At 37.5% G+C, this 14017-nt stretch overlaps 1 protein-coding gene and 1 non-coding gene across 2 annotated transcripts in view; one reads left to right on the forward strand and one right to left on the reverse strand.

Moving 5' to 3' along the window:
- The window catches only part of LOC149078731 (uncharacterized), a 146881-nt gene extending 142618 nt beyond the window's left edge, over positions 1–4263 (forward strand). The window contains exon 54 of the mRNA XM_089240455.1: positions 4050–4263. Within this exon, the coding sequence (XP_089096581.1) occupies positions 4050–4263 (214 nt within the window). The remainder of the gene's footprint in view (positions 1–4049) is intronic.
- Positions 3446–3564, reverse strand: LOC149078732 (5S ribosomal RNA). Its single transcript, XR_016193883.1, has one exon. It is a non-coding gene; the product is annotated as a 5S ribosomal RNA (ribosomal RNA).
- Positions 4264–14017: the final 9754 nt, after the last annotated feature.

Below are 14017 nucleotides of genomic sequence, written 5' to 3' on the forward strand. Positions count from 1 at the left end.
GATAACGTGAACATTTTAGATACAGTCGAGTACACTTATAACATACCCATAGGTGGAATTGACTTGGATTGACGATGATGATGATAATGTCAATTCATACATACATATATACATTAGATCAGTCGACTCCACCTTTGACGCTGCCCCGTATCTCCGCCCATGAACATACCCTAGCTATTACATACAGAAATCCCAGATTTTTGGTCCATTAATTCCCATATATGTTTACCTCTATTATTTCATATCCCGTTTGAAACATACACTATGGATATGACATACATATATACATAAAAAAAAAAGACTCAGCCTAGGAAATGATTCGGATATGGCATACGGTGTGCAAACAAAAACCTGGAAAAATGCAGACAAAGCGAACTTATTTATACATCATATATTGTATGTAGGTGATATCTCCATGTTTAGCTCTCCCCCCCCCCCCAGAAACCAGTGAAAATTTTAATAATAACGAAAACTTTATAGTAAAAATACATTGGCACTGTAATGGTCCGCACAGCTAAATAGCGCCACCTGGCAGCACAGCAAATATAAGTCAAAATATTCCAACAGTAAAAGCAATCTAACGGCAAAACTGTGTCCTCGGGTTCGCAGGTATTAAAATTTAATATTTTACGCGAGTTATAACATCGTTCGTGGTTTTCTGTAGATTGTTATAACATCTAATGAAGAGAACTCTCGACTTCATTCGATCTTAGCTCTGTAACTTTCAAATTTCTATGGTAAGTAGGGCTCGTATTTTTATGACATGTCATATTATGGTCATTTTCAAACTATTGGTCATATTTCAAGCTTTTTTTGCGCAATCGGTCATATTTTAGGAATTTTCAAGCAATTTGTCATGTTTTGGTCATTTATCACTTCTAATCTGAAGGAATTTCCTTCCGAGTTACAGAATGTACTTACCTACTTGTAAGAAGAAATCTTGTCTTCTTTTAAGAAGAAAAAAAACCCTTCACTTCTCTGGTACTAGCTACTTTAATCCCGGGGACAGAACCTCATGAATGGTACATTATCCATCTGCGAAATTACCGATTGGGACATGGGAAATCTTCGATTTGAACACGTTTTTATCATGTCTAACATCAGGGAAATCAGATGCGTCGACAACTAGGAGTTGCACACTTGGAACAGGATGAGCCAATAGAGTAGCATCGGAAATCATTTCCTTGCATGACTCGAATGCAGATTTTACATCCGCAGACCAGTCGATTTTTGTTTTATCCTGTTTTCGCTTGCCTTTAACTAGATCATGTAAACATGCTTGCATAGAGGCAGCGCTTTTCATGAAACGATGATAAAAATTTATTAGTGCCAGAAATCGTCGCAGCTCGTCGATTGTGTCACGGAATTTGATAGTCCAAAAGTACAGTAACACGATCCGGCAACGGGGAAATGCCCCTTTCTGACACAAAATGGCCTAAAAATTGGATTTCTTTGAGTCCAAAATTGGCATTTGTCAGGATTGAGAACTAAACCGTATTCGCTTGATCAAAACCTCAAGATCATGTGACTTCTCTTCAGCTGACGCAACAAGAATGTCATCTAAGTAAACATAGCAGAAGTCGAGATCCGAGAGGATACTACTTTACCCATCGAGGAGAAATAAAGTAGAGGGCGAAAGCCCATTCACGCGCTCTTCCGAACAGGTGCTCAGAGTATACCACGTGACTTATATAAGCAAAGTTGTCATGTTTGGCGGTTATCTTACGCGCTTCGTAATTTGGCGAGTTCATAATCGCACACTTAGTCCGCGGAGTTTTTTGCCGTGGTATGCAGAGTATCTTCAGAAAATGGATGAAAACTATGAAAGACGATTAATTCTAGAATTAATAAAAAGATAATTTCGGAATTGAAAAATATTTTGGATTTAATGAAAATTCTAGAACAAATTGATGAAAATTCAGAATGTCTGAAAGAAATTATTTTAAGTTTACTGGTTTTCAAAATAATTTTTCAGTAGTTAAAAATCCTATCCTAATTTACAATAATGTTTTTGTCCCGTAAATATTTTTTCCTTTTTTTGTTACATATGAGATTTCCCCCAATCACAATGTTAAATTATTTTAAGTGGATACTGTTAATTAGTTTGTATTGGTTAAAAAGTTGAATGGAAAGTTAAATTAAAACATTTACAAAGATTAAGTTACATTAAGTAAACTTTGAATACTTATGAAACATAAAACCTCAAGAGTGATATAAAGCAAACACAGTGAAGAACACTTTATTAGATATTGTGTGCGTGTGGCACCAACTTTTAAATTTCACAAATATAATCATCTGTTCAAAATTCAACTCAAAAATTTTCAAAAGTCAAACAAACATCAAATTGTTTATTCAATAGTTTTGATGATATATGATGCAAATAACTGATGTATAAACACATTGCTGCAAATAAACATGATGTATAAACACATTGCTGCAAATAAACATGATGTATAAACACATTGCTGCAAATAAACATGATGTATAAACACATTGCTGCAAATAAACATGATGTATAAACACATTGCTGCAAATAAACATGATGTATAAACACATTGCTGCAAATAAACATGATGTATAAACACTATGCTGGGAATACGATGCATAAACACGATGGGAATAAATATGATGTATGGAACAATGCTGCGAATAAATAAATGCTTGAAATATTGTTTCATGTTCCATATTATGGCTCCATATTTTTTGGTTGTTGCAAAATTACAGCTGGTGCCATCAATAGTCATAGACACTACTTCCACACCAGTCTCTTGAACAGATTTCAAACATTCATTCATCAGGTTGGCCATCTGATACCACTTTTGCATTGCCGATGGGTATGACAAGCATTTTTTGAATGTCTTCCTCATGATGTTATAAGCCTTGCTTGAATAAAACTAACGGTAAGGCAAAGGCTACAAATTCTTGTGGATATTTTTCCATTTTTGAGCTTTCGTAAGTTCTGCTGCTGGACCAGGCAATGAAAACTATAAGAAAGGTAAAAACAACTATCAGTACAAGTACCTAATAAAGGAGCGGTTTATTTTCAACATTTCAGGAATTGGGGGGGCCATTCAAGTATTATGTAATCAGATTTTCAGCCATTTTTGACCCCCCCCCCCCGTGAGCAAAAGTCAGCAAAACACTGACCCACACGTGACCTTTACTGTCTGCACCCGAAAAATAGGGTTTCCCTCACTCTACTTTATTTCTCCTCCAAGACTTTACCGCATACCAACTCCGCCCATATATCGCCATACGGCAATTTCCAAATAGAGGAGTTGGGTGGGAAATAAAGGTTCCATCTATCGGTGGTCGTCCTAAGCTCGGTAGGTAAAGAACTTGCTTCTAACGTTCTATGCCCGGATTCGAACCCATGTACCTTGATGGTAACCTTCATAGTGGAAGACGAGCATCTTACCACGGCGCCACTCGAGCCTAAAAGTGATGCCAACAGCACGCGGTGTTCCCAGGTGGTCACCCTCCCAAGTACTAACCGCGCCCGATGCTGCTTAACTTCGGTAATCGGACGAGAACCGGTGTTTTCAGCATGGTATGGCCGTTGGCCCGAGAGGATACTGTCAACGAATCGTTGGAATGTTTGTGCAGCGTTACTAGGCCAAAGGTCATGTATTCAAAGAGACCATGTGGTGTAATCACAGCTGTCCTCTGACAATCACAGCTGAGAAAGCCTTCTCTCTCGAACAGCGAAAAGTGAGGTAATTAAAAAGTGCGCTCACGCAAACGATGTGTTGGCTGGCATCTTGGTGTTGACAGATTTATGATATTGGAGTGCCAACACCCACGCACTCTTGCCGACAGCACCGCCACATCAGCAACTTCGCGAACTGGCCGGCCAATGCTCTAATTTCGGACAAGGCCAATATTTAACGGAATTGACCAATTCACGAAGTGGCTGGGCCCGTCGCGAATTGACCGATTTCGGGCTTTGGCATTAACATATACATGCATATATATATTTTCATATTATATTTCACACATATTGTATTTCTCACAAATTACTTTCCCTTCCACCTTCCATTGATAATTAGGCAATTGAGTGGCATAGCTGGATGTTTCAAAGAAAAATTGGGTATTACCGACAAGAAAGATATTAATCATTTCATACACACCATGAGCACTATGACTGGAGCTTATCTGATTTGTTGCGAATTAGATATTTACGGAGTAGTTGGATCGATAAAATTTACTGGAAGAACTGCCACTATCTGCGAGACTATTGATGGCAAGTATAAATTAAGTTAAAGTATACTTTAACTTCCATGTATCTGATTATTGATTCTATGTATTATTTGAACAAATATTCATCAGAAAATGCTTCTACCAGTCCCTATATATCGATCCCTATGATTCGGGGTCAACGCTTTTTCCATTGTTTAAAAATACGTATGTTATATAATTACTGACATTATAAAATACACACAAATCAATATGGGATGAAAAACAAAAGGGATGTGCTGTGTATATATACTATCATATTTCATGGCATAACAACGCACAGAAGATTAATGCCACGAAATGTTAAAACAAAAGAAAAAAAAACAAAATGTAATCATATCTCTCCGTTAAAAAGTCTTGCCCACAGAGAGCAACAGGCTTAAAACGGTATAATTACCCAATCATTGCATTTCACTCGTAGTTAGAACTAATGGCAGATGATAACACTACACATAACTAGCATTACATTGGTTCACAACATGTACCAATTCGTTAGAAAGTTTCATTCTCTTTTCTCAGAGGAATGTGAACAAGGTACATGTCTGTGGCTTAGTAGTAGTATAATTATATGCTTCAAATCTTTCCTTCTCTAAAAATGATGCGTGAAAAACGGAACACAAGAGCCAAAGTTTTTAGCAGTTGCGTGTGTAGTATAGCAAATTTTCTGTCATTTCTGCTTCCTTGTAACTAAATCTGTTTTACTGCTCAGATGTAATGGAAAATTTTCTTTTTCGTTAGTTATAACTAAGGATGACAATGTTCCCATTACGATACCTCAAGAACCTGGAGTAACAATGGTGGTTGAAAATACGTGAGTAATAAAACAACATTACTAACACAATTTAATGTGCTAATGATTGTTTTATTATTATATTCGTTTTCCATTTGTATAAAGAGATTTCCATTCATAGACAAATTGTAAACCACTGATTGACTGCCGTGTTCAAGTTCATTCTGCTATCTGATTCGATAAAAATAATGTTGTGTTTCACAGCGTGCGTGCCCTCCGCATATTTACTAGACTGGAGATGATTATAAATAGCATAATGCTGTTGAATTGCTAATCTGAAACTAATCGTCATCTGCCGGTGCTGTTCAGAGAAACAGTAGCACGAAGAAAAAAGTCCAGCCAAAATTTGGAACATATAGGTCATTATTTATTAATATGGAAATAATTAACGTTTTAGCTGAATGTCCTATGCAAGTACAATTCACGCACAATCAAGGTTGGAAAATGATGCTCTCATAAATGCTCAACCCATAGTCTTCGGAGTCATCTGATGTGGCCTGCAACTTCAAACCTAATTTTGTAAAAATGAACTAAGCGCCATATTTTCACATATCACTCAAATGTCCCGCGGCACATTTACCGATTACTTAAGTGACCCAGTGCAAGTTCACATACATGTAATTACCCGCGGCATGTTTGCAGATCATTAAGTGAACCGCGACACAGTTCCATGGCACTTAAGTAATCCGTGATTCAATTTCAAATCACTCAAGTGGCCCGCGGCACATTTCCAGATTACTCATGTGACCCGTGACGTATTTACAGATCACTTAAGTGAAGTGTGGTATAGTTCAGAGGAATTAATCGGTCTGTGGTGCAGTTCCATATCATTCAAGTTTTTCACGCCACAATTCCATATCATCACAAAAAATGAGTAACTTTGCCTGGTTTTAATTTATACAAAAATTGCCACGTTTTTAAGACAAATAAATTCGAATGGTCGACGCGTTTCGGCTCTTCAATGGAGAGCCGTCATCAGGACCTCGTGGTCAGAACTCACACGAATGAAGAGTGATGTTTACGTCTGGTCGTCCGAAGAGTTCGCCTTTGTATTTGCTGCGTCCGAGTGGTCTTTGGATGCGAATTGGGGAGCCATCTGTTGTAAAGTGTTGAAAGTTTTTTCACGACTGAGGTTAAACACACCACCTATTTCGTCAGCTTGGACAGGCTTTATTAACCTCAGTCGTGAAAAAACTTTCAACACTTTACAACAGATGGCTCCCCAATTCGCATCCAAAGACCACTCGGACGCAGCAAATACAAAGGCGAACTCTTCGGACGACCAGACGTAAACATCACTCTTCATTCGTGTGAGTTCTGACCACGAGGTCCTGATGACGGCTCTCCATTGAAGAGCCGAAACGCGTCGACCATTCGAATTTATTTGTCTTAAAACGTGGCAATTTTTGTATAAATTCCATATCACTCTAGCGGGTTGCGGTGCATTTCCATGTGACTTAAATGGCCCGCGGCTCATTTTCTCATATCACTTAACTGACCAGTGGCATATTTACAGATCACTTGAATAACCTCCGGCATACGGTTAAGTGATCCACGATACGTTTTCAGATCACTTAAGTTGCCCGCGACATGTTTTCAAACGAAGAAAGTGGCCCACGCTCTCCTAAACGCTGACCACTCTTGATATCAGGGTTGGCGAGTTTTTGCCACAGGTGGTAAAAACCGATAAAAACCATTCCATCAAAAATAGGTTAGGTTTTCGTCAATTTTGGCCCCCAAGTAAGCAAAAATAGATTCTCCCCCCCACCTATGCAGTTAGAGAACAGGGAGGGGGGCTCTATAAAAATTAAAATTTTGTAACTTTTCATTAATAATTTTTTTTAAAAATTTGATCGGCATGTAAGATGATGGCCGACATCATTTGAAATGGGTTTTTTTTTTTTAAATTTGGTGCCATTACGTAAGCAGATTTTCAGCCATTTTTGACCCCCCCCTTCCGTCAGTAAAAGTCAGCAAAACACTGACACCCCCCCCCCCCCATCCTCCAGCAAAATTTCGTCAGCAGCTTGGAATATTTCATATCTTCAAAAAGGGGTAGTTGATGACGTAAGCAACCTTAAACCCCCCCCCCCTCCCACTTGTCATCAAAAGTCAGCAAATCCGAAACCCCCCTCGATGATGACGTAATACTTGAATGGCCCCTTTAAAGTTGTCTCTAAAACCAACTGTTAAAGAAACAGCCATTGGACAACGATAAGTGTGGTGTTACAAACAACCCTGGTATAACTTGCAATGAGAAACAGATTAGCATGATCTTTCAGCAGTACAAAATCACGTGATTTTTGAGACTAAAATCTCGACGTTCACGAAATTCATCCTGTGGTAATTTTTTTTCTCAATGCCTTTTCAAATAGCTTTATATTATAAATTCATTTCTGTATTACTTTATTTATAACTCATAATGCGATTTTTCTTTATAAATAGTAACGTGAAGCGAACTACTAAGTACAAGAGAGTAAGTATTCGACTGTGATTTTTGTCCACAAAGTAGTACGTACAAAACATCAATTATCATTTCGTGTATCAAGTATTCCTTTATTATTTCCTTTTTCGTTTCAAAATTGAAAAAAAAAGTATTAAAAATATAGGAATTATATCACATGTCATAAGCATGTTGTCATACCCACACAATATTAGAGAAGGGGGAGACCGGGACGTAGTTGGCATATAGTTTTCACGTTTTTGATATTTCTATTTTCTCCTTTACGGCAAAGCTGACCGATGCTGCTGATAGCGGTACTCCTTGGCTACAAATAAACTATGAAAATAATCACACTTAAAATTGTATGCTCATTTCGCCAAATCCGCTTAAAGAAATTTTTAAAATCTGCTAATAAGATAACACCAGATGTAGGGCAAGTTGGCGCAACCTCTGGGGTAAGTTGGCGTAGCATGACGTTTAATAGAATCTGGGAATATAAGCGCAAGTTAATAACTAAAAAAACTATTACTTCAATGCAAAAAATGAGGGGAAAAAAATCATATTCATGTTAAGAACTCAATATTTTGAAGAAGAAAAAAAAGCGCGAATGTGTAAAAAGAACACTTACAGGAAAAACAAAAAGAACAAGGAAGTCATCGTTCACAGCTTCATGTTCACCAAGAAAACAGGCCGATCGCTCACATGAAACGGTGGTTGCAATTTTCCGCACAGTTTTGTTGCGGTTGCACCAAATCGGTAAGTTGGCATATGACCAGAGCCCCCACCCCCCTCCACCTAGGGGGTGTACGAGAGGTGCGGTCGCATCTGGCCCCATGTATTTGATGGCCCTGAACTTATGGTACTAATTATTTTTGATAAATTCTGAATTTCATCAAAATTTCTGGAATTATTTCTTTCATTTATTCTGAATTTTCATGCCGGTACTGGAATTATGTCAACTGATTTTGTTAATTCCGGTACATCGATCCGAACTTTCATTAGTTCTCAGACAATTTCTTTCAATAGGTCCGAATTTTAACTGATTTTGGAATTATTTCTTTCATCAATTCAAAATTTTCTTCAGTCTGAAATTTTCATTAATTTTTTATTAAACTTACATTTAATTGTGTTTATATATATAATTTTTTTGTGTGGATATTTTTTCAGCATTTTTGTAGATTTTATAATAATGTATGAATTTTTGGATGCCGATTCCCCTCTCCTATAGAATATATAAAATCGGGGCTAAGGGGCCCCCAAAATTATTAAGCGCCTCTTGCCCGCTATTATGTTAGAAACGGGCCCCACGTCTGATAGGGCGGTCCAGCATATGGCACATGCTCTATACCAACATGCCCCTCAGCTGTGATGCTAACCTGCTCCAACATGATTCTTTAGACCAGGGGTTTCTAAGGTAAAGCTTTTTGCGGAACCCTTGGTAGTTATAAGTCTGTACCGCGGTACCCGTGATGAGGAGTACAGCTAGGATTTTTATGACCTAAAAACAGAATATGCTTCATAAACTAAAAATAAAAAATGTGTCGCAAAAACCTAAAAAATGTGTTTTTATAAATGTGGACTGACCCTATTTTTTGCCTAGAGAAGAGAAAATACAGAAAATAACCAGTCATTTGTCGAAAATGATGTCAAAGGTACACAAATAAAACTGCCAATAGTTGCTAAAATCGCCGTAAAATCATTCCCAAACACGATGTCAAAAGTAAGTAAAATTGTCAATTATTGCTAAAATCGCCAATTGCAGGAAACGAATTTTATGCCGAAATATTTATCGCCTCCGCGCGAAGCTTTGACGTCACCGAGGTCTTCAATTTCACCTGTAGCCATTGGATATTGCAGTCCGACGCATGCGAAATATTTTTCTTTTGCGGTGTATTCAATGACTATAGGTGAAATGGGCAACTTCAGTGACGTCCCGAGCTTCGCGCGGAGGCTTTCTACTATAGAAGGCGCTGCCTAGGCTCGGTAGGTAAAGAACTTGCTTCTGACGTTTTATGCTAATGGACCTTGACGGTAACCTTCATACTGTCGCTGTGGTGGTCAAGTGGTCACAGCGACGGACTCGCATCGCGAGGATCCGGGTTCGAACCCCACCGTCGGCGCAGTGGTGGTCGGCTGAAGCAGGTTTCCTGTGGTTCCCAACTTCGAGGCGCAAATGCGAGCCGATCTCCCCATTGAAAAGTCTCGCCGCAGAGAATCAGCAGGTCTACAACGATACAATTACTTCATCATTGCACATCACTCACAGAAGAAACTGGCGGCAGGGATGGCAGCATTACACAGAAACAAACTTCACATCAGGTTTCACTACACGCACATTCCAACGTGCACCAATTCGTTAGAGGTTCCGCAGAGAAATATGGAACGACGTACATGTAGTACTAGTAACCTTCATAATGGAAGACGAGCATCTTACCAATGCGCCACTCGGGCACAACCTCCCGCCCAAAAAAAAGATATCATGGAACCCCGGGGTTCGGCAGAACACGTTGGAAACCCATGTTTTAGACCAGCGTTTCTCAATCTATGGTCCGTGACGATGGCATAGGAAGTCCACAGACAGACTTGATAATTCAATTCCAACTGGATGGAAAGTTATTCAATTGTTGAAATTCATATTATAGTAATATCCATATGGATTCACAAATTTAAAAAAAATGTACCTTCATGCTTAGGTTCATTATACCTCATCAAGGAAAATGAGGGAAATTGTGATCCTGTGAATGCGGGATATCACTAATTTGCAGTCCAAAAATGAAATTTACGACAAATTTGCTAATAACTGCGAGAAGGGTGGGGGTAGAATAAAAGGTTGCTACAAATCTGAGTGACCAAAAATTTGACTGAAAAAAAAAATTCAAATGGCCCGATTACAGTAAAACATGTGACGTCACCAATTGTTTTTGAAAACGTTGCCACAAGTTAGCAAAATCCCCAATTGTAGTTAAAATTGCTGAAAAATCGAGAAAAATCAGTTTAACTTGATAATGTGAGATGAATATTTATTTATATTTGTGTAACCAAAATTATCATGAGTTTACATTATTAAGTTTATTTCAAAAGTTATATTTGTACCCAAAATTATATAAAAACGCTTTTATTAACGGTTTTAGTGAACATCATGAATTTAAATAAAAGTCATTGAAAAAACGAGACAAATGTATGAAAAGAAATTCAGAACCACTGAAAATACAGAAATGTCCCGTAATACGAGACGCAAGTCGGATTGTTTCAAACATTTTACTGGTCCTTGGGTTCAGGAAGGTTGAGAAACACTACTAGTCACAAGAGGGCTTTCTTACTCTTTCACAAAAGTTTCATGAAACACTGCAACCCTTGAAATACAATTGTTATTGGCCACTCTACCCATCACAACTATTGAAAACGTCCGGACACATATTCATAGGCTTTACAGTAATAAAAATACAGTATTTTCCTGGCAGGAAATCAGGAAACTTTGTCCTTCTCTCCTCTCTGGAAACTCCCAGCGCACTGAAATTACAATGGATGATGATGCAACATTCCCAATACCAGCACTCATGACTGTAGGGGAATTCTGTATGCCAACTAGCACCAGTCTCCCCCCCCCCATATCTATGATATAAATTTTCACTATTTCCTGTGCAAAATTATTTCAGCTTATATTTTAAAATTATTAATAAAATACTGATGAAACTACGTTACGTATTGTATCATTACAAACAATTGTAAATGTGTTTGTTTTTTTAAAATCTGATTACTTGATGCCCAGGTGGTACATCGTACCAAGTCAACTCCAGGACCGGTAAATATATATTTATTTCTCGCAAATATACATTTTTAAATTAATATTTTCTCAAAATTGAAATTTTTTTTATAAATTTGTAGGCTTTTCAAACTATTCAGATAAAACAAGATTCCTCGAAAAACTGGTTATATTTATGGAGATGATGATTACAAGGAAGAAAATTCATCTCTGCCCCACGGGGACTCGAATCCCGGTCTCTTGTTTTCCGGACGAGTGCTCTACAAACTAAGCTATGGAAATAGATTCATATAAGCTTAAAGGGAGGAATATTCTAGGTTGAATGGCTCCGTACATGGACGGCGGCAGCAATCAACTAATAGTTCGTCAATGACAGCTTATCAACAAGTGGAGAGGATATTTCTACGTATGTCACAGTCATTCACGAGCTATTAGTTGATTGCTGCCACCGTACATGTACAGAGCCTTTCAACATACGCTCCAAGGGAGAAATGTTCTATCTGTTGCCATACACATCTGTTGCGTTGTTGGTAGAACACACGTCCACAAACGAGAGACCACGGAATCAAGTTTGGGTCATGACTCATAGTTGAAGAAGCCCTAATTGTAAGTGAATTTGAACGACCCACATATAGGGGTAGCCCATCGGTTAAGAAATCCCGAGTGAAAAGCCGAAACTTTAAAAAAAAAAGTTTTTTGTTTGTCATAGCATCTGCGAATTTCAATTTGTAGGGAGCGGATAAATTTAATTCGGAGCCTTGATGAAAAAAACTATGTATTCATTATATCACGGTCGATAAGAAATCCTGGCCTAGTGGCTAATCCCCAGGATGTGAGAGCCTTGCCTAGATCAGAGTTATTCAACCAATGGTCCGCGGGAATTTCCTGCCGGTCCACATGCTGTTTCATAACTGCATTTCATTAAGCTGCCATAAATGGGCGCAGAGAGACGCAGACGTCCACGTCTCTCAACTCAGTATACATCGTCAGAGGGCGCTCGTATCTTACCGTGAAAGATAGGACGTCTTCCTTCCTACATAAATAATTATAGATTTACTTTATAAATATTATACGACTCTATAATATTGATTTTTACTTCTTAGCCGTCAGCAGTCTACAAATAATTTCTATTATTCTTTTGTCTCGTAAATTATTTCTCATTTTTTTACTTGTCTCTCTTATTTACTATATTCATTTCTCTGCCAGTCCGCAAACCATTCCTCCTATTCATTTATTTTTTGCAGGACAGCGAAAACATTTTGTGCCTTTTTTTTTGTCGGTTCACAAATTATTTCTTATACTTACTATATTTGATTTTTGCCGGTCTGCAAATTATATTTCATCAATCATTGTTTGTGAGTCGGCAGATATTTTCTGTCATTTATTCATTTTTTGCAGGTTATTTATATATATGCAAGTTATTTCTCCTATTTACTATATTTTTTGTTGGTATGCAAAGCAATTCCCTCATTTTTGCCAGTCCACAAACTATTTTTCCTATATACAGTATTTATTTTTTACTGGCCCAAAAATTATTTCTGGCATTTGTTTTCACCAGTCTGCAAAATTTTTTCTACCATTTATTTTTTCATGTTTTGCAAATTACTTCTCCAATTTACAGTATTTATTATTTTCCGGTAAGCAAAGTGACTTCAATTTTAACCTGTCCATGAAGTTTTGAAACACATTCACCGGTCTAAAATTGTGAAAAAAAAGTAATTGGCCTAGGAAGAACACTGGCCTAAGCGATAAGAAAAATTACAAGAAAGATCAAAGATTATGTGACATTTATAACGCCTTTTCTACACCATAGCAAGAGCTTAATTTTATTTTTGTTCTGTGTTTGATTTTTTTGCAGGGAAAAGACAATGAAGGACAACTTTGATTTTCACCTCTGAAGATAGCTTTGCAATCATGAACGTTAAGACTAGGAACTTTTGGAAACACTAGATAGTTTGTTTACAGAATGTAAAAGTCTGAGTAAAAAGTTTATTTCCATAATGTTGTATACTGTTTCGTTCATTTTCCACATTACCCGGGCGTGTGAGCATTTCCAAGCATGATTTGGGAATCATTACGGAATAATTGATTACTCAAAGCATGTAAATAGCTTTTTAGTATACATGAACACAGTTGAGACATAATTTAACGAATCAGACAGGAGAGGGATACTTTCATCGAATTGGTTTCCATTTGTTCACGAATGTACATATGAAGATTTCAGAAAAAATTTGTTGAATCAGGAACATTGATAAACTGTGGTTCTACTGTAAATTGATTTGACTGAAACTTTCAAGGCTTTCTATTTGCTTGTATAATTTCTTTTCTCCCAATAATTTCATTCGCTGCTGTGCGATAAAAGGTAATGTCTCACACACCCTGAAGTAGGATGCAACCTACAAATATATTGCCAATTGAATTGCTGACCATTGGCCATTTCGTGACTTCCTGATTTAACAAATATTTCTGAAAAAGTAAGGTGGCGAAGGCCAAACAGCCCAGAGAGCTTCAGGATAAAACCAAAAGCTAGACATGAATATACGGGGTGGTTTACAACTGTTTGTCTACAGGACTAACTCTGCAACTGTTGACTTTAGAGGAGTATACTTTTGGCCCTTATATATTTACATTACCAGAATTTTGCTTGTTTCAACTTCTTGCTGGTGCTGCCATCTGTCTTAATCGTCAGAGTACCAGATTTAATTTAGATGAAAACAAAGTCAGAAGCCAAAAATTTAGATAAATTTTTAACATTTCAAATGCCAAAAGTAAAAGATAAAGTATA

This window comes from Pholcus phalangioides, unplaced genomic scaffold, assembly GCF_987345545.1.
Source record: "Pholcus phalangioides strain wild (caught in Gottingen) unplaced genomic scaffold, Ppha-v1.0 ptg000013l_1, whole genome shotgun sequence".
Lineage (NCBI taxonomy): Eukaryota > Metazoa > Arthropoda > Arachnida > Araneae > Pholcidae > Pholcus > Pholcus phalangioides.